This window comes from Typopeltis vanoorti, chromosome 2 (assembly GCF_054136105.1).
Source record: "Typopeltis vanoorti isolate ZY-2024b chromosome 2, IOZ_Tvanoo_1.0, whole genome shotgun sequence".
NCBI lineage: Eukaryota > Metazoa > Arthropoda > Arachnida > Uropygi > Thelyphonidae > Typopeltis > Typopeltis vanoorti.
In genome coordinates, this window is record NC_143550.1 from 6,957,179 (window position 1) to 6,980,393 (window position 23,215).

Genomic DNA, 23,215 nt, shown 5'->3' on the forward strand with positions numbered 1-23,215 from the left:
GCCTCTACTCTAAGAGGACATAAATCATCACTTATCATAAGCAGTACTTCACCAGCATGTTTTCCTTTCCTTTCCTATCCTGCCGAAAAATGCTGTACCCTGCCACTTCAATTCCAGTGATTATATCATCCTCCGTCAACAACATTTCAGAGATCCCAATAATCTTTGGCCAGGTTGATGCTATTAGAAGCAAATGCAGAATCTATAGCTACTGTGGACACTTTAGCTGCTGGTTCTTCTGCTGAGAATATCCTGGAAAATGTTGTTGTGTATCCGAATAGATGCTTAAAAATAAACAGAAGATGGATCAATGTTCCTCCTGATGTACATAAAGTTCCTGATTTTCAGGTATTTCGAGAAAGAGAGAAGGAATTGCCAAAGCAATACTAACTTAAAATCTATGCTTTGCAATGGACTGTTTGAAACAAATAATTCCTGAAACAATTATAAATGTGATTGTGTGTGAAACTAATAGAAAAGCCAGAGATCATTATGATGCATCCAGAAATCGACAGCAATACAAATGACCTTGTATTTGGTATGATGCTGATGAAATCTATACGATGATTAACATTCTAATATATGATGGAATGCGGAAGAATTGGGATGAATGGCTGGACGAGCTTTGGAAGAAAGATGAATGATGAAGAAATTATTCACACCGATTCTGACGATCCATCTTAAATTTACTTTTTTTTATATCTGTCTTCTTAAAAATCAATAAAATTTCACAAATACTTATAGCCAAATTTTTTTCTTTCCATTTTGCACTGAAAATGCATGGGGTGTAATTACAGCAACTGATGAAGCGACTGGCACATGAGTGCTGCCATCTCTTAGTACCTAACCCTAACAAGGATATGTTCTTATCTGAAATAGCGTAGGTTCCACAGTCAATTTTCTTGAGTTTACTGGATGAGAAACCTGAGTTTCCAAGAGAAAAAAACCCACTTGCCCATGCTAGAGATCAACTAACTCAGTAACTGGTCAAAGAAAGCATTAGAAAAGTTCCTTCAGTCAGCGACTAGCCTTAAACTTAAGTCTATGTTTGTTGGCTTAGCACAGAGGATGCAAACACTGCTTTCACTGAGCTACACAGTTTTATTTTCATAAGGACCCCTGTGAAAAAAGGGTATATGTGGAACTACAAGGGGGGTGATTATGAAGAGCTCAGGAGACAGCTTGCAGGTGTAGCATGGAATGAGGAGTTAGCTGGAAAAGAGATCAATGCAGCTTGGGGGATTTTCAAAAAATATTTAGTGGATGCAATGTCTAAATGTATACCACGGGTGAGAAGGTTAAATAAGTTAGGTGTGAGATGGATGAATAAAGAGATTAAGCATGCAATACAGAGAAAAAGGGCATTGTGGAGGCAGCATAAGAGAAGTGGAAGTAACCAATTTCATGAGTTCTACAAAGACCAGGCAAGGAGAGTGACTTGGTTGGTGAGAGTAGCTAAAGAGAGGTATGAACAGCAGTTAGCTAATGAAGCTAAAAAGAATCCTAGGGAGTTCTTTCGATATGTAGCCAGCAAAAGAAAGAATGATTATGGAAGGATGACATTGATTGGAGGAAATGGTATAAAGACAGCTGTTGCAGAATGTGTGGTGGGGATACTTAATGAGCAGTTCATAAAGATCTTTCAATCTTGTGAATGTGACTTCATGGAGAGATTAAGAGCAGTTGATGATGGGGAGGAGAGACTGACTGTAAGTGAGCAAGAGGTGTTTGGGGAGTTGAGTAAACTAGATGTAAATAAGGCTGTGGGACTTGATAATATATCACCGCGTATTCTGAAGGAATGTGCCAGAGAGTTGACACCTGCCTTGACATATTTTTTTAATACGAGTCTTGCACTTGGTCAAGTCCCTAAAGAGTGGAAGGAGGGCAAGATTGTGCCACTTCATAAAGGAGGTGATCGAACTCAAGCATCAAACTATAGGCCTATCTGTGTGTCAGGCGTTGTGGTTAAGTTGTTGGAGAAGCTTGTGAGAACTAGGATCCAGAGTTGGGTTGACAACAATGGTATAATCTTTGATGGACAGCATGGATTTGCTAAAGGGAGGTCGTGTTTTAGTAATCTACTTACTTATTACAATAAAGTGACTGCTTCCTTGGACAGAGGAGAAGGATACACAGTAATATACTTGGATTTTGCAAAAGCTTTTGATAGAGTGCCTCATGATAAGTTGACAGTCAAACTAGAGCAGATGGGGTTGGATATTAGATTAGTGCATTGGATTGGAGACTGGCTATCTGATAGGTATCAACAAGTTGTGTATGGGGGTGCAATATCCAGGAAAAGGAAAGTCACTAGTGGAGTGCCTCAGGGATCTGTTTTAGGGCCATTACTATTTAACTTGTATATTAATGATATTGGCGAAGATTTGGATGGAGATATTCAGTTGTTTGCAGATGATGCAAAGTTGGGACGAACCATAAAGAGTAGTGAAGATGTTGTGGCCTTGCAAGAAGACTTGAATAAATTGAGTGATTGGGCAAGCAAATGGGGATGTGAGTTCAATGTTGCAAAATGTAAGGTTTTAAAATTTGGAAAACAAAGATGGGATGCAGAATTTATGCTTGGTGAAAATATATTGTTGGAAGTAGAGGAAATAAGAGATCTGGGAGTGATAGTGGATAAGGATCTAAAATTTAGGGGTCACATCGCCAAAATTGTGAAGACAACACAAAGACTTCTGGGAATGATGAGGAGGACACTGACATGTAGAAGTAGGGAGATTCTTGTTCCATTGTATAAGGCTTTGATTAGGCCACACATGGACTATTGTGCCCAGATTTGGTCACCTGGTTTTCAGAAGGATGAAGAGATGTTGGAAAGGGTCCAAAGGCGACTGACTAAGGTAGTTTCTGACCTCTGGAATGTCGAGTATGAGGAAAGATTGAAAAGATGTAATTTGCAGAGACTAGTGGAGAGAAGGAAGAGGGGAGATATGATAGAGACCTACAAGTTGGTAAGGGGTTGCTATAGGATCAATGGTGGAGAAGTTCTACAGCGAATAGTGGGAGATCAGGGGAGAACCAGAGGTCATCCCTGGAAACTGTATAAAGAGGGTGTGAGTAAGGGAGTGAGAGGCAGGTTTTTTTCGTGCAGAGTTGTGAATGATTGGAATGCCTTGCCTGAGAGTGTGGTGTCTGCAAGGAGTTTGAATGTGTTTAAGACCCGGTATGATGAGATGTGTGTGAGATAAAAGGACCTCCTAGATGAGTCTTTGACTCCATGAGGTCTTGTTTAATAATAATAATAATAAATAATAGAATAGAATTCTTTGCTATATGATGAAATTATTTAAAATACTTGATTGTGATCAGTATTATGCTACACAAAGAAGTCATTTTGGGCACACTTGAATGTTTCATCATGAAAAGCATAACTTTTAACATTACTTTTGACAGTAAGTATGAAGATATAATTCATTGATATCTACAAAAATAATAATGGGCTGTAGGAATGAATATCTCTAGCTAGCTATGAAAGTGGTGAATATACTGAAAACACCTCATTCCACAATTAAATTGTGTGCATTAATAGACAGTAATTAATTGTGATTATTAATTTAAGGTATACTTTCCATTCTTTATCCTACATCATAATTCTCAGATTTAATAATTACTTTGTTTCACAGGTATATTAAATATTTGAATAATTTCACAGTAAATGAAGTAATTCTACAGGGGCTTCTCATTAAAACAAAGTGTAACTCTTATTCATAAATCATAATAACTATGTATGAGATAGCAGAATCACTTAATAACTTCACATATTGATATTTAATTAATAACAAGAATCAACTTCAGAACTCTTAAGCTTATCACATATATTTCAGCCTGGACCTAGATTTCTATGGATACCTGTAGTATCAAGAGCATTAATGATTCCCTATTTCATGTTCTGTAACTATAAACCAGCTGAGAGAAAACTGATGGTTCTTATTAACAATGACTGGGCATACTTTGCAATGGCTATTGTTCTGGGACTTAGTAGTGGATATTTAAGCAGTCTTGCTATGATGTATGCTCCAAGGTAAGTTTCATTTTATAATAAATAGTTATATTTTTCTTCCATTACATTATGGTTACTATTTGAAGTTATGCAACCGTTGGTCGTCTTAGCAGCATATGCCTTCAAAAATTTCCTCAAAGTTAAGCATGTATGATTCAGTAACGACTAGTTCAGTACTGTGATTAAACGTTTGCTGTGGTCAATTATGATGTAATGTATGTAATATGATACGGTGTAGCCCTTTTGTATTTGGCATATACAGTTGACTCTCAGTATAGCAATCTCATAGGTACTGCAGAAATAGTTTACTATGGTGGATTTCTTTAAGCAAATATCCATGGGATTGGAACTTTATCAGTTGTTTGTTATAGTAATGTTTGCTGTTACTACAGCAAAAGAGTTGACTGTAGCATGAAACTGATCTCAGGATTGAAAGTGAAATGCATCTTGAAACAAACTCTAAATGGTGGTACAGAATTAAATCAAATCAGTGGAAGTCAAAAGAATGTGAATGCTGTTAGTTTTATGAATATTATCATTCCTTTTTAAAGAAAAATTCCTGTTTTACAACTCTTCCTGCTGTAAAATAGGACAGCCAGTTTTGATAAATAAAGATGCTTCTTATCTAATCTACATCCTTACTACTTGTGAAAAATCGAAATAGCTAAACGTTTGTGTTCTGTTTTTTTTCTCTTTTGGCATCCTCTTCATGTTATTTTAACTGTGAACTTCTATTCCCGACCCCATATACATACACTCTGATTTTGAATCGCTGTCTGCTTAATGCTTTCATTTAACATTTGGGAATTTATATATATATATATATATATATTTTTTTTTTAAATATACTCTTTAAATGTTCATTATCATCAAATTCCTGCCATGTACCCTCAAGACGTGTACAGGATATGATAGTACTACATGAAAAATTTACATCATTTCTAACTTCCTATCTACAGTTTTCCTCCAAATCAGTCTGTTACTTGTCAAGACTCCAACATTATCAGATCTTATATTTCTATCGTCTAAGGCACTTTTACCATATCAATCCACCTATATCTTGGTCTTCCTCTGGGTCGTTTTCTTGCCAACCTGGCAGAGAATACTTGTTTTGCTAATCTTTCCTTGCCCATTCTGTTTAAGTGACCATACCAGCTGAGTTTAGCTCTGCTAACACAGTGCTGGATGCTGACAATGTCAAGTTCTTTCCTAATATCCTCGTTTTTAATATGATATTGTCATTGATGCCATGCCTCTAATCTTTCTCAGGACTCTCATATCTGCAGTCTCTAGTCTTTGGTCAAGTGTTTTACTTCTGACCCAGCTCTCAGATCCATAAGTTAAAACTGGTTTGAACACTGTCTTGTATACAGCTAATTTACTGTTCCGACTAATTTCTCTCTTATTCCATATGAATTTATTCAATTAACTTCCTACCATACTAGCTTTGTTGATTCTGTTGTCTATTTCCATATTTAATTTACCATTTTCAATAAAAATCATGCCTAAGTAGCTGAAATGTTTTACTTGTTCCTCAGGTTCTCCTTTCACAACGCAGTTCACATTTTCAACGATTCTGCCTATTTTCATTGTCTTTGTCTTTTTATTGCTGACCTTCATACCATATCTAGTACAACAGTTATTCAGTTTAGTCAGGGAATCTTGCAGACTTGTAGCAGATTTATTTAGAAATATAACATCGTCCGCATAAAGCAAAGAGCTGACATTAACATCTCCAATTTTGATATCATGTTTAATACCACTTTCCTTCATAATGTGATCCATATAGATAATGAATAACAGAGGGGATAATGTACATCCTTGTCTCACACCGATTTAACATTAAACCATCTTCCTGTACTTCCTTCAATTCTTACCGCTGACTTATAACTCAGATAAAGACTAAGTATTGCTTGGTATTATGCCCCATTGACACCATGTAACTGTTGCGTATTAAATAGCTTCTCTCTTGGCACCTTGTCATATGCCTTTTCCAGATGGACAAAACTTAAATACAGATCTTTGTTATATTCCCATGATTTCTCAACTATTTGTCATAGAGTGAAGATCTGATCCTGACAGCCTCTATTTGAAAACAGCGGGGGCCTTGTTTAACCGGTCGGCGCCCCAGCCCTCTTGAAATTTTATCATGTTACCATCATTTTGTATTTTGGTTTAAGCCAATAAGAACACAATTTGGTCAACTAAATCCCAAATTGCCAGCCCATCCTCATTTGTTCAGTATCTAGGTAGATACCCAACAGGGTGTATCACAAGAAGGTGAGGATTGGACATTAGGTCAGAAGCTGTGGTCTGTTCTCTGCATTCCTTTAAAGGCTATGTGGAGGTCTCCTCTCAGTTATTCAGCTTTGACCCTTAAGTACCCCTGACCCTTAGGTTAAATTTAGCTCTTGCTACCATTTCATTTTTATAATTATTATGTGGGCTTCTCCAGGGAGTTTAAGGACTCATCTAGTAAGGGTCATTTCAGTGTTAGATAATGCCTATCATGTCTTAAAAACATTCACTAAAGCTGCATTCATAACATCCACTAGACCATTGCATTGAGAGAAGAACCTGTGCCTTGCTTCCTAACCATCTTGAACACTTTCCTGGAATGACCCAAGCTCTCCTTCCACCTGCCATGAAATTTAAAATTTCACTTTGTATCTTCTCTTCTGTAAGATTCCCTTACCAACATATATGTTTCTATCAATCTTTGTAGACCACATCCCTCAACCTCTTTTCATATGCACAATTCCATAGGCCATATATCATCTTGGTTACCATCTTCTGGATCTTTACAATTTTTTTCTCATTTCTTTTGAATCTAGGTGACATATCTGAGCTCAGTACAGTAGTCAAAATATGATCTTATAAAACCCTTTGTACACTGGAAGAATAACTTCCTTTTATCCTATAATTGGACATTCTCTTCAACATTGCAGCAGTGTGATGAGTTAATTACTTGAGCAATGTGGTTCTAAACTTTAACTCTCCATCTACCATCATTTCCAGATCTGTAGCTTCGTTGACCACATGTATTCAAAGTACCATTAATATATGCAATATGCATCATCTCATGTCATCTTCTCTTTTGTGCTATCCACAATGACCTGTCATCACCAAGTAACTTGGCATCTTAGAAACCTGATACTGCTAATGACAGGGTGTCCTATCTTCGTTGTACTCTGTAGTCTATGAATTGTCTATTCTTCTGGCCTGTTTTGTGGGATGGAAAATTTGAGTTTTTGGGAGAAAAGACCCTGCTACCTCCATGTGAGACCAACAACTTTTTTCATTTGATGGTCAGTCACTTAAATCACATCTAAGATACAAAAATACCTTTTCAAATAAAAGGTTCTTCAGGTCCTAAATGAGATCTGAATCCAGGTATTTCCAACAATAGGGCTTTGTTTATTAACAACTGAGCTAGAAGCTCTTATTCAAAGAATGTATTGTTTCCTATCTTTCTGCCTGTTTTCATAGTTGCCAACAAAATGAAAATCAACAAATAAAAATTGCCAATTTTCAGACTAAATTTGTTATTGCAGTTATTAATTTTAATTCACTTTAGGAATATGACATCGTCTGCATAAAGAACTGAGTTTAATATATGTCATTTTGATATCAGGTTTCAGGCACTGATATCGCACTTTCTGGTGCATTAAATTGGTGTGGTCTGGATTAATCATTGTTTTGAAAATTGCACTATGCAATTTCCAAAACTTTTTATGCACCATTAAAAGCAGAAAAGACTACTTTTGAATGAATGTCTTTACATGTTAACAAAATATATTTACTTATATTTACAAATTTAGGGACACAAAACACACGTGTTGAAATGATTATTTTACTAATTATTAATAAAATAACACTTGATGTTTCAATCCCTGTATTGATGTCATCATCAGAAAGATACATGTGTATAGGGAACCAAGCTACATGCTCTTGCACTCTATACTGGTAAATTAAATTTACCTGTTAATTAATCTTTTTCTTAGTCTGACCTCTAGCGATAATTAAATAAAATAAAATAAAATAAAAATTGAAAAAATAAATAATAGATAAAAAATTAAATAAATAATAAATATCGTCGACAAAAATCCATCACAAACAGTGCAGAAGATTGTTGCAGTACTGAACATATCCCATACAAGCGTTGAAAACCATTTGCACAAGCTGGGATATGTTTCAAAACTCATTGTTTGGGTGCTGCATGAATTGACTGAGGCCAATATGACTGCTCGCATATTCATCTGTGATTCATCGCCAAGAAAACAACCCATTTTTGAAGCGGATGATTATGGCAGATGAAAAATGGGTCATGTATGATAACGTGGTACATAAAAGATCATGGGGACACGAGCAAACCGCCGCAATCAACCTCGAAAGCAGGATCGCACCCAAAGAAGATCGTGCTCTCTGTGTGGTGGGATTATAAAGGTGTTGTCTACTACGAGGTGTTACTGTCAGGCAGAATGATTGATTCAACTGTCTATTGCTCACAGTTAACGCAACTGGTCTGTGCAGTTAGCACGAAACGTCCTGAATTGGCAAATCGGAAAGGAGTTGTCTTTCACCACGACAATGCCAGACACCACACATTGTTAACAGCCCGGAGTAAATTGTTACTTCTTGGCTGGGATGCTTTACCGCATCCTCCATATTCACCGGACCTGGCACCTTCCGATTACCACTTATTCTGATCATTGCAGAATTCTCTGAACGGGAAAACTTTCGCCAGTGAGGAGGCTGTCAAAAGACACCTGGATCAGTTTTTTGCAGTAAACCGCAGGAGTTTTAATAACGTGGCATAATGAAGTTGGTGGACAGATGGCAAGAGGTCATTGATAAAGAGGGTCAATATATAACTGACTAGTATGTATTATATATATTAAATAAAATGTTTCATTACACGCTGAAAAACCGAACGAACTTATTTGCCAACCCAATAGAGTGGATGATTTTTTTTTGTTGAAACGATTATACTGTCAAGTTTGTATGCTTTGCTAAGGGTGGTGCTTTTAGATGTAGTGAATCAATGCCAGAATCAGCATGGTTAGGATTAACTGCAAAATAATAGTATCTTAAAATACAAACCAAAAAGTATTATGTTGTTTAAGCAGCCTGTATAGCCACTTCCATAGTAATGTTTTTAATATATTTATAGTATTGGCACAGAATTGAAATTCACTCTCTACGCTAATTCAGGAAGAACTGTATTGTCAGTGGTTGACATGCTGGTCTTTCAAGTCACTTTAAGAAAAATGTTGCATGGACTTATGTCTATAGGTCTAAGTGATCAAGGAGTTCCTTCTTATCTAATTCATTAGAAAACAGCTGGAACTCCATTCTGCTGGATTTGTTCCAGTTAAAAGTTGAGAACATAATTATAATCATTGTTACATTTAACCTGTCTAATATTATATCATTGTTATCCTCAAGTGTGAAGTACAGTGAACTAGCAATGGAGGAGGAGAGAAAATAGCTAAAGCTTTGATTAAATTAATATGCATTTAGCCTGTAACTAGTTAAAAAAAAAAAAAAAAAAAAAAACAGTAATGCCTTTTATTCCCAAAGGGAGTAGGCATGGCCACATAGTTTTACAGACATTACCTGCTGAAAGTTTTATCTTTTTGGCAACTAGTAGGCAGCCAATCTCAATTCTTAACCAGTCACCAACAGCTGACCCAAGATCATCATTGACTTTAATTGGCATCCCTGGAGGAAAGCACGGCAGACAGTTGCCACCATCTCATGTTCCGTAACACTATATATTATTGTCTGATATAGAGTGAGAACAGCCACATAAATGAAAGACATTTCATTTATGTGGCTGTTCCTTATTTCTGAGGAATTATATCTTTGATAGTTGACCTTAAATTTCAAGACGCAATCCATCCTTTCTCTAACTTTCTTCCATATGAAAGTTCCATACAAGGAAACTTTTTTCCTTGTATGGAACAAAAGATAAATTACTTCTACTGACATTCCTTGTTGTTTAACTCATTTTGCACATGTGGCTTGTCTTATTTTTGTTAATCATGAGAATCTTGAACCAGAACAACCTACATTACAAAGCAGTCCATCACTTCCACATACAATAACTGGTTGAAAGAAGACTTACTTTCTACATAAGAGCAGATTTCATGTGGTTGGTAGCTTGGTTGGAATTATGGCCAAGATTGAGGTCATGCAGTTCTTCATCCTCATTCTGTTTTACAAATGACCCAGTTTCTTGCATGTAGGATGCAATAAACAAGTCTTTCGTGTTAAATCCTGTGAGAACCCAGCCCCTTCCCATCCAAGCTGCAAGACAGATGTTTCAACATTTTCATGGCTGCATTCCAGAGTAAAAAAAAAATTACTGAAATTTTTCGGTGTTTTACCTATTCTTTTTGTGACAATATGGTATTCTATTGTGGCTATTAATGATTTATAATAGAGCACGTTGCGGCCACTGCCAGTGAAGTTTTTATTGTATGAATATTAGTAATACAGTATATAATTATAAAGAATAAATATACCTAATATTTTACTACATGCAATAATGAATATATATACAAAGATAATGAAATAAAAATAAATGAAAAGTTGTCTGAAAGACAATCTATAAACCAAGGAGTAAGACAGGGATGCCCTCTATCTCCAACACTTTTCGATATTTACATTAATGAAATATTAATACAATGGAACACCTTAAACAATCAAGGTATAGAAATTTCCCAGAATAACAAAATAAATACACTATTATTTGCAGATGATCAGGTAATAATATCAGATAAGGAAGACAATTTACAAAGAGCAATATATAATTTAAATGTTATACTTAGAACAGTTTGGAATGAAAATTTCCATAGATAAAACTAAAACAATGGCATTTTGTGGATAAACTCCAGTTAGAAGCAATATAGTTATTAATAATAAAATAATAGAACAGATAAATACTTTCAGTTATCTTGGATGTGAAATATCATATGAAGGAGAAAAAGACAAAATTAAAAACTTCAAAATTTTTACAGATTATAGGCCTGAACACACTTGAAAATATACAATACTTTAGCAGTGCCCACATTATTATATGGCAGTGAAATTTGGGCAATAAACAAACAAGATAAACAAAGAATAAAAACAAATGAAATGAGAACTGCAAAATACACATTATTAGATCAAAAAAGGAATGAAGACATTTTAAAAGAACTAAAAACAAAATCAATAGAAGAAAAACTAAACAATTATAAACAAAAAAATGATTGAACATGTAAACCGAATGGCCAACACCCGAGATCCTAAAAAAATACTAAAATATAAGCCAATTCAGTGGCGCACCCAGGATTTAATCTTGGGGAGGCCGAGTTGAATGGATAAAAATATTTTTAATGCAATGAATTTGAATTAAAATTATTTTTATCCGTTCAACTAAAATTCATTATGTGATTATAAAAATTTATTTAAAGAATAAAATCCAGCTTTCTTTTCTTTTTACAAAGCTCTTGAATTATTTCAGTCGTGGTTACATTAATCTCTCTGTGTATATACAGCAAAGCCAGTCCGTTCAATCATGATTGTGTCATGGTAGATCTTAGATAGGTTTTTAAAAGACGTAAGTTAGAAAATGACATTTCACTGACGGATGTTGTTACCGGAAGCATTGCAAATATTTTTAATAAGTTATATCGTTTTGTCACACTTTGAAACTGCATCAACGGCATTTTTGCATGGAGCTATTGCAAACGGTTTTTCAAATTATACCACAACTTGAATTCTGCATTCAAAATTGCTGGATTTGCATAAGGCAAATCACTGGCATAAAATTCACACAATGACGAAAATCTTCCATCGCACTTGCTGTTGGAGCATCTTTTCCATTTGGTTGAAGAGAAAAAATTTTTTTTAAAATGTTGCAGTGCTGAGAGAAACGATCCTGAAGTTGAGTTAATATTTGATCAATAAATGGAATGAAAATAGTTCTCCTGAAATACTCTTCTACAGAATCTGTTGGAACATTAGACCTTAATGTTTGTTTTGAAGTAGTTCTTGGCTTTTTAATGTCAATATTAAAATTATTGGCCTTTATACATGCTTCATCGTAAATATCTTTAAACGAAGACTTGTGTTTCACGAATGGTATTTAATTGAGCCACAACATCAACAAAATCTAGGGCAATTAAGAGGTCACTGTCAGATTTTTGCATTATTTTAGACAATGGTAAGGTGTACGCAAATATTTTTTGCAAGCTAAATAAAAATATTTTAAAACCAAATTCACATAATGAATTATTCAAAAGTTTTGCGTTAAAGGACGAGTCTCTATCTTCTCAAGAAATGATTGTTTCAAGACTATGAATCAATGCATCATATAATTCCACCATGGTCATGATGGCTTCATGGCGTTCCAGCCACTAGTCAGGCAAACTTGGCGTAGTTTCTGTCTCTTAGTATCCGGTGTATATTTATCAATGTTGTCAACAAGGACATCCTGTCTCTTAGGGGTATTGAAGAAATTGTGTACCTTTTCAATTATGCCAATGCAATTTCTTATTTCAATCACAGATACAGCATTTCCAATTGCCAAATTCAAACTATGTGATGCACAATGAACATATAAAGCTTGTGGATATATAGCTGATATGTGAGATTGGACACCATTAAACTTTCCGCTCATTGATGCGACACCATCGTAACCTTGCCCACGTAAATATGACAAATCGATGCCATAATTATTTAAGCTTTCTAATATTTTGTCGGATACGTTTTTTCCTGTAGTGCTTGTTACAGGAACAAATTGTAAAAATTGTTCACAAACTTTGGTGTCATTTTCTTCGTCTATATACCTGGCACACAAGGAAAGATGTTCAGTGGTAGAAATGTCACAAGGTTCATCAGCAAGAATTGAAAAACATTTTGCCGAATTAATTTTTTCTACCAAACAGTTCAAAATTATTTCATTATATGCATTTATAATTTGATTTATGTGTTCCAGCTAATGTAGGTAGCGTTTTTGGCAGAATGTTTAAAATGTTCAGCCAAGTTTTTGTTGCTCACATCGATTCTCATTTTTAACAAAGCTCGAAAATTGCCTTCATTGGCGATTGGCTCTGTTCAAATGAAAATTCTCCATAATCATGATGTCCTCTCAAGGGTATATTTTGCCGACCACATAAAATTAGTTTTAATAATCGGCTCTAATCGTTTCTGATTAACTGCAGCTTGTGATGCACTATCTACATCAATTTGTCGATTGATTAGAATACATTTTCCATCACGAATATTGTTTAGCCTTTCATAAGTCATAACAGCCGTTATATGATATTTTGTTTTTTGATGATTATTAAATTTTTCAATGGCTTTCTTCTAATTATTATAACCTTGCGGAACTAACTGCCCAGGTACTTTGGATTTAGGTTTTCCAACATTAGCAGGTGCAAAAAACACAATATTTACAGTACGCACTATTTTCAACTTTAGAGTATACAAGTCATGTAAATTTTTCAAACTATGCATATTGAAAACTTCAGTTGTGAATTGCAGCGCAGGTTGCAGGAAAATTAAAATTTGGTTCTGGTTTCCACAACTTTTTCACAATATCTAAATTATCGGCAGAATTAAATGCTTTTGTGTGAGTATGGCAAAATATATAGAGAGAGACAAAGTATAGGGGCGCCGAAATTTTCTTTGCCTAGGGGCATCAGATACTCTTGGACTGACCCTGCTTAGTCCACATTGTATTTAGTAAAGCAATGAACTCAACCCCTTTGTTTCTGATGCTCCTGGCATTTGTGTATTGACATAAATATTACAAGACAGGATGTGCTGTGCTGCTATATTTACCAATTTTCGGATTGATGCACCAAAAAAGAAGAAGATAAATATTACCACCTAGCCCAGTGGTGGCGAACCTTTTTATGTGCGCGTGCCAAAAATTTACAAATCAAGTTGCTGACGTACCACCATGTGCCAAACATTTACCAATCGATTTGCTGACGTACCAGGCAGTTTTTAATAGGGGAAAAATTAATAGAAAATAAATCTAACTTAATTTATTTATTTAGTTAGCTATAAATGTATAATATATATATATATAAATTTATAATGTTATTCAGTGTAAAATTGATTATTATATTATTAAATTGATTTTCATTATGTTGGTTTTTTAAAAAAAAAAAAAAAAAAAAACAGTAGTGAGAAAAATCACCATCAAAGTTAGCTGAGCAAGGGAAGCAGCAGAAGGATGTCAACTTGTCAGCGAAACGCTTACCATAATTACTCGAAAATAACTCTCCCTCACGTATAACTGGCACCCTGATTTTACTTTATGAAAAAAAGACATTAAAAAGTGTTGCATATGCCTCGCACACGAAAAATGTTTAAACATGTTCACGTCGAGGCAATAATAATTCACTCCCTGCAGTTAACAACACGCCCTCCCCAACAGCCATTATACTGCAGATGCAAGAAAAACAAGTAATGTTATTGTATCTCTGATTAAGGTACGGAGGCATTTGTAGTCTGTGTAAAAGCCTTCTTACTTTTATATATTGCAATCAGTAATATATTTCTCAACACATAGTGCAATTAGAGACTGGAATAAAAACAGTACTAACTAATGAATCACATGCAGGGACGAATGCTGGTCTTGAAATTCACGCTTGCTCTTGTTATCATTCCGGGAGTGAGAGGTGTGATTGAAGTCTAATTAGCAGAATAATGAATTACTGACCATTTAAAACTATATATTTAGAAATTTATGTACATTTAATCATACAAATGTAACATTTATTTTACAAATGATATTCTATCTTTTTCAACTTAGCTACTTGAATACAAATTCTACCCTACAGTTCTGCTTTATGAACTGGTTAATAACATCTTCAAAAAAAGTTGTTTGTAATTTAATTTTCTCAAGCAATACGCACATTTGTAAAGGCGGGCTGAAGCTCACTGGCTAGCTACTTTCACTGCATATGGCCTGTGTCTAAGCAACAGAGTGAAACAATGTGAAATGGCTATGCGAACACATGAAATCACAGTGCTGCTGTGAGGACCTGTAAGCTTCTACAACCAAGCAAGCCGAGGTAGCTTTGAGTAGATGAGCAAGCATCGGCCTTCAATACACGACGCAAAGCTTAATTATTGCTGCGCAAGCTTAAGACATCTTCCGTCTACAAAAATAAAAGCCTAAATGGAATGCTTATAAATGCATGCATTTATTAACAAATATATATTAATTCTTTCTCAATTAATGAGCTTGCACAGCAAGCATGGAGAATTCACCACTGATCGCATGTCTCCTCTCATATGTTGCATTGGAAACGCAGTATCTAACTAAAAACTCTTGTTCAATTACATTATGTAAGTGTTTGTTTGATTGCATTTGAAATTCTCGATGTCGTTATGACAGATCACAAAGGCTAACTTCAAATAAAATTCTACCACGAATTGAAATATGCCATATAATGCATGTATGATTCTCTGTGCCAGCTCAAACGCAAACAATAAAATTCAACCAAAGGTTGAAGCTTTGTATGAGTTGAGCCCACCGATAAACGACACCCCATCATTTATGTTCTAAAAATATATAGTGAATGTTGTTGTTATAACATTTTCACATGTTATGGAATTCAGTTGAAGAGAATTAGCATTTCAACTCAACAATTTTAGGGGTTGCCTTTGTCTTTGGGTCACGTGACCTTTTTTTAATACCTCACAATCATATGCACATCTTCATGCCGCTCTCTGGTGTAAAACAAAATTTAACTTGTACGTATTGTAACAATTTTTTTAAAAAAAGGTTGAATAATTTATAAGCGTATAAAAGGAAATCACCTGTAAATCGTTGACGTGCCACCTCTGGCAGGCATGCCATAGGTTTGTCATCTATGACCTAGCCTATTCTTATAATTAGATATGCAATATATTTGGCCTTGTAGAACTTCCTCTTTTCTCTCCCCAGATATACTCAAAAGGTCCAAACCCAAAGTGTATATTTCCACCCCTTTGCCAGATGCATAACCATGTTTTGCAGCCATTCATATGTTTATCACATTTGCATACCGTAGCTGAATTTTCACGCACATTTTTTATCCATTCCTGACTAGTTTCATTAACTTTGCATTGCGCCTCATCCAAATAAGCAATTTTCCTATTCTCTCTTATACAAGTCTTTTCTGCTATCACGCTTTGCACACATCTAAAAGCTCGCATCCATTTCTTCTACTAGACAGCATGTGCTATCAGTGATCCCCCACCCCTTAATGTATCTGGGTAGCAAACCTACAATTTTTACTCTCTCACATATCTTTCTCACTTCTTCCAACAGACCTTTCATACCCTCTCTAATGCTTAAATCACTACTTAAATTATTAGTTCCTACAAGAAATACCATCTCTTTTACTTTTGTTTTTTGTTTTTCAATTGCGTTTGTCATATCTTTAATTTTCACCCACTGGGAAACTAGAAGTAGTGACTCCTTTGGCAAGTGTAAATTTTATTATTGAATCGCCATACCATATCACCTTTTTTTCTTAGATTTTCATTGACTTACCTTGTTATTATGATTATCAAGTTCAGTGTAAGTTTTGTTAAATATTTTTCCACTTTTTATAATTCTCTGCTCAGTGTCCTAATAATTTCCTTTAATTGGGATATTTCCAATGTCAGATTATTCTTAGATATATTATTACTATTATTACGGGCAACTCCAGGGAGTCATTAGACTCATCGAGGGAGGCCCCAAATCATATTCATCACAACTATTCGACATTCATACAGTATCTATCATACCTCGCCTTAAACTCATTCACTGTCACAGCATCCACCATAGACTCAGGGAGCGCATTCCACTCATTCACTACTCTAAAAGTAAAGAACCCAGCTCTAACACCTTTACTAACCACACTTTTGCCCAGTTTCCATGGATGTCCCTTAGTCCTCCCACAACCAGCCCTGTTCTCAAAAATATCTTCTGAATTAATTTTATAGAAACCCTTCAGTAATTTGAATGTCTCAATCATATCTCCCCTCCTCCGCCTATCAACCAATTTTTGCAACCCACAAATCCTCAACCTGTTCTCATACGGTTCATTCTACAGACCTGCTATCATCTTGGTCACTCGCCTCTGGATCCTCTCCACCTCCTCCCCATCAAGAAGAAACCTAGGTGACTAATCTGAGTACAGTAGTCGAGATGTTATCAAGGCTCGATACAGAAGAACAATAACCTGCTTGTCTCTGCTTGTCAACGTATTCTTCAGCAACCAAGTGATTTGATGAGCTGATTTGGCCACTTTTGCAATGTGTCCCCTAAATTTCAATTCCTTATCCACCAACACTCCTAAATCTCGTGCCTCATCGATTTCCTGGAGCACGGTTCCACCAATACAGTAAACTGCCGCCAATCTTTTCACCCCTCATATATTATCATCATGATGATATAATATCATCATATTAAGTGCCTCTAATAAGAAATTTTTATAGGTAGATTCATACATTAATTTGAAGCTGTACAGCTTTTGCTGATCAAGCTAATTTGTTACTGTATTAACTACAAATTTTCATATGATTGCTTAGCATCCATATATAATATTAGCATTATATAACATTATATTATGCATAAAATAGGAATAGATAAAAATATTATGAGAATTTTGTTCAGAATATACAAAACTCAAGAAGTCAAGGTCAGATTTGAAGGAGAGGATACTGAATGGATCCCCATAAGAAAGGATGTGAGACAAGGGTGTGGGATATCCCCACTCCTTTTTAATGTCTATAGTGAATGGATGATGAGGGAGGCCTTGGAAGATCTGAAAGATGGAATAAAGATAAACGGACACCTGATAAATAATATAAGATATGCAGATGACATTGTACTTATGAGCGTAAAAGAGAAAGGCTTGCAAAGAATTTTGAACAGACTGAACAGGGTTGGAAATGAGATATATAAAATGAAAATAAACATTCAGAAGACAAAAGTGATGAAGATTTCAAGGAAAGGAAATGATAGGATGGAAATCACTTTAAACAGACAAAGAATAGAAAATGTAAAAAGATTTGAATACCTTGGGAGTTATATAACAGAAGACTATAGATCTAATTATGAAATTAAGAACAGAATTAAAAAAAAAGCAAAAGTAGCATTTATCCAAATATACCACATATTAGGAAACAGAAATCTGAACAAACAGTTGAAAGTAAGAATCCTCAAGACAATGATCTGGAGTGTGGGAACGTATGGATGTGAGTCCTGGACAATCAATAAGGAGATGAGTGACCGATTGAATTCATTTGAAATGTGGTGCTTGAGAAAAATAGATCGTATCAGTTGGACTGAAAGATTGAGCAATGAAGAGGTACTTAAAAGATTCAAAATGAAAATAGACTATATGGTTAGTATCCAAAGGAGAAAAATAGCGTTTGCAGGACATTTGATGAGGGGTTCTTCTAGAGAGCTTCCCAGAATAGTATTTCACGGGATGGTGGAGGGAAAGAGAGGAAGACTCCAACTGCAATGGAAAGACAACATCAAAGATTGGACAGGCAAGAATCTTACAGAAGCAGGAGATAGAGAGGCATGGAAGCGGACTGTTCATCAGCTGCAACCCTCTTAAAGAGGAGGCCACAGGATTAGATTAGATCTTCTTCTCCCATAGTCCTAAATGAACCGTTGGGTCATTCATGGCTGGTAGGTGATACTCTTTGCTAACCTCCTTCAGTGTTCTCGGTCTCTTGTTCTTGATGTCAGTTGAGAAAGGGAGGAATTTGTCCATTTTTTGATGTCATCAGTCCATTTTAATCGAGGTTGGCCCCTAACCCTTGATCCCAGAACGATTCCTTCGAGGGTTTGCTTTGGAATGCCATTAGCTCTCTCCACATGTCCGAACCATTTCATCTGTCTTCTTCTGATGACTGTCAGATAACATTATAATATTAACATCCATATTATAATAATAATAAAAAAATAAAATAATAGTAATTTAAACTTTTGGATAAAGTGATTGAGGTTTAACTTGATTACTTTTAGAATCTGCCCATATGCATTTCATGATAAATGCTTTTTATATGACTCCTACCCACAAAAGTTTTTATAAACCTATAGCACATTAGTACCATATGGGTGGGCTTATGGATTTTTTCCCTATTTTTCTTAATTTTATATATATATATATATATATATATATATATATATTTTTTTTTTTTTTTTTTTTCTCATAGTCTGGATACCCTGATCTAGAGACCAAAACACATCATGCCTCCAATAAATCTTCAAAGTAATATTATAATTCTGTATATTTCTGAAGTTTCAGTAAATCTTGTTAAAAATATATATATACAGCAATACCACGCATAGTCTGGATTCACTATAGTCTGATTTTAAATCCTAAAAAATTAGTACACAAAATTATTTTTTTTATACATAAATGTTTGGTTTTTTCCCTTTATACAGTCAAGTATCTTTTTGTGCGGTTTTAAAGTTATGCGATACGATATTTCGATTTTTTCCGGGGTTCCCTGTTGTATATGTATGTACCTAGACTCGGCAAGAATGTAAACGCGGCATTATATTCAACGTCTTAATGTGTAAGCTATGTATAGTACGAGTAAGCAGTGGACGTTTGTGAACTTTAATGTTGAATTAACTTCTGTGTCTATCAGTTTTCGATACGCAAATCTACACTAAAGTTGATTTGTGATAATTAAATTTTAATCCGATTTAAAAAGAACTACATAATGAGGGCAAAAAGAAAACGTGAAAGTGATTCTGTCACCAAGAAACGTAAATGGCTCGCTTTAGAACAAAAGCTCGATATAATCAAGCTTCACGAAGAAGGTGCATCCTTTGCTAAAATAGGCCGTGAAAAAGGAATGGACGAGTCATCAGTTTGAAACTTATAAAAAATATAAAAAAAATCAATACAAATCGCAAGGTATGACTACAGCTTCTTATTTATCAAAAATAGTGACTAAAACCAGAAGCACTCGAATGGTAAATATGGAGTGGCTATTATCTATATGGATCGAAGACAACTCAAAAGCGAGTTCCGCTTAGTCAAATGGAAATTCAAGCCAAAGCATTAAGTCTTTACAATGACTTGATGACTATTGATGATATAGAAAACGAAGGTGAGGGAACTAGTGAAAATTTTGCGGCAAGTCGTGGGTGGTTTTTTTCGTTTTAAGCAATGAACTGATATTCACAATGTTCGTATTGTTGGCGAATTTGCCAGTGCAGATAAAGAGGCTGCTTTAAGATATCCGAAGGAATTGAGTGAAATTATACAAAGAGGCTACAAAGATTAACAAATATTTAACGTTTTGATGAAATGGGATTATTCTGGAAAAAGTTGCTGTCACGCACTTTTATAGCACCCAATGAAAAGTCATGCTCTGAATATAAAATTTTAAAAGACCGTCTCACACTGTTATTAGGTGGAAATGCAGCAGGGGATTTCAAATTAAAACTGATGCTTGTGTACCGTGCAGAAAATCCTAGAGCTCTTAAAAATGTATTAAAAAATAATCTCCCAGTGTTGTGGCATTCAAATAAGAAAGCATGGGTCACAAGAGTTTTATTTGAAGATTGGTTCACCAACTATTTTTGCCCTACAACAGAATGTTATAGGGCAAAGGTTTGTGATTTAAATGAAAATGTACCAATAACTTTTCTTCTACCAAATATGATGTCGGTGATCCAACCAATGGATCACGGTGTCATTGCAACATTTAAGGTCTATTATTTGCGGCGCACTTTTTCGCAGGCCATAAAAGCTACAACAGGAAAAAATGCGCCTACTTTAACGGAATTTTGGAATAGCTACATCAGAAACATTATCGAAAATATACGAGCATGGCATGAATTAATGGCAAGCAATATGAGAGCAGTATGGAAACATATCATACGACATTGCGCAAATGATTTCATTGGTTTTGAAACTCATTTTGCTGAAGTCACTAATAACATAGTGGAAATTGGACAGCAACTTGGTTTCAAAGAGTTAGATTCCGCCAATGTAATTGAGTACATTGAATCGAACACTAATGAACTGGATAATGAAACACTTATCAATATGGATGGACAATGAGCTTATGAAGAGCGGGAGGATAACTTAGACAACGACCACTGTGTTGAAGTGCCTGCACAAGAATTAACAGCTGAACAACTATCAAAAATTATTGAAATGGTTTAAACCTTCTCAGAGCATATTATGGAAGTTGATCCCAATAATGAACGTAGCCTTTCAATTCGCCGAACAATAAACAATGCAATTGGTTGCTACAAAAAAATGTATCAAGAGAAAAAACTAGAGAAGAAAGATGTGCAGACATCGATATTGCAATTTTTAGAGAATAAAAAATTAATTACGAAAAATATGTATTTTTTGTCTAATTATTTTTGATAAAGACATTTGAATTTATTAATCTTATTTTATTTATTGATAAACAATAAATAAAATAAATTAGTTCCTTGATTAGTCCGGTTTCAAACAGTCCGGGATATCGGTGGAACCGATTACCTGGACTATGCAAGGTATTGCTGCATATATTAATGTACTTAACCAACAAGCTGTGAATGAAAGGTTATATGCAAACCTATAGTACATTTTTTGCCATGGGCTGGCAAAGAATTTTTTTATCGGATATATATATATATATACACACACACACACACACACACACACACACACACACACACACACACAGTGAAACCACTCTTCATTGTTTCCTGTTACTTTAATTTTCCCACATATTTCATCTTCCTTTTTTTGGTCCTGGAACTAGCCCTATATAAATATTTTTTTTCTCAGCTCCATTGATCCTCGAATTCTCGTTTTATTGCATTGATTGTTTACAAATCATAGTCCTGGCACAACATTTTCCCACATGGATGTTTTTTTGTTTTTTTTTGTAAATTTGAAACGATGCACTCTACTCTCCATCCTTTTCTTTAGACTAAGTGAAGACAGTACTTGTTGAGCATAATGCTCAATCATGGACGATTACGAGCACATCACTTTTGAGCTTTCATTCATTGCAAGTGGTCTGTGCCTTCTCATCTGCTTCATAGTTTCATCTAAGAATTATAAACACGATAACACAAGAATATTTTTATGTGTGCCAAATATTTCAGTCTGAAACTAATAGAACTATCCTCACTGGCTTGATAGGAACAGTTTTTACAAGGTGGAATACAAACAATAGATCATTCAAAAGTAGAACGAGCCACATGATGTTACATTGCTAAGCATTAAAGAGAGGTGAATTTCATCAGAGTGATGAATAAATTATAGGTATTAATTCACAATTTCATATAACAATCTTAATTTATAAATTCAATTAAAGATAACATTAGACTAATGTAAGAATTAAAGGTCTCAATTAAAAAAAAAAAAAATTTAGTGTGTTATCCGGATTAAACTTTCCCATATTTTTGACAAGGATACACAATCATTTCAATTAAAGTTAGGGCATTGAAGTAAGGCCTAAGCACTCTCTTTGAATAGGTGTTCAAATTTATAGCAACATCTGTGTAGAAGGCGAGTCTTGGACCAGAGAATGTTGTGGCTTGTCTCTGTTCCGTGCTGCGCTAATCCAGACTTATCGGTCTGGATTATCTCTGGTCCAAGACTCGCCTTCTACACAGATGTCACTATAAATTCGAATGTCTATTCAAAGAGAGTGCTGAGGCCGTACTTCACCGCCCTAACTTGAATCGAAATGATTGTATATCCTTGTCAAAAATACAGGAAAGTTTAATCCAGGTAGCACACTAAAAAAAATATTTTTTTTTAAATTGAGACCTTTAATTCTTACATTAGTCTGATGTTATCTTTAATTGAATTTATAAATTTAGATTTCTATATGAAATTGTTAATTAATACCTATAATTTATTCATCACTCTGATGAAATTTACCTCTCTTTAATGCTTAGCAATGTAACATCACACGGCTTGTTCTACTTTTGAATGATCAGTTGTTTGTATTCCACCTTGTAAAAACTGTTCCTATCAAGCCACTGAGGATAGTCTGTTAGGTATTCTTCTTGTGTTAGCGTGTTTATAATTCTTAATTTAATGTCACAAGTGTCTCTTAAGAATATAGTTTCATCTGTTACCCACGTTTAACCATTTACATTAATTCATTCCTGTTTATATTACAGTATTTTATTATCCTTGGACCATATCACAATCT

General features: G+C 34.8%; 1 protein-coding gene across 4 annotated transcripts in view; it reads left to right on the forward strand.

Annotated features, from left to right (window-relative positions):
• Ent2 (Equilibrative nucleoside transporter 2) overlaps positions 1-23,215 on the forward strand; it is a 419,356-nt gene that overhangs the window by 390,976 nt on the left and 5,165 nt on the right. For all 4 annotated transcript variants that reach the window (XM_090410153.1, XM_090410162.1, XM_090410178.1 and 1 more), the window contains one exon: positions 3,849-4,045. In XM_090410153.1, coding sequence (XP_090266279.1) covers positions 3,849-4,045 — 197 coding nt within the window. The remainder of the gene's footprint in view (positions 1-3,848; positions 4,046-23,215) is intronic.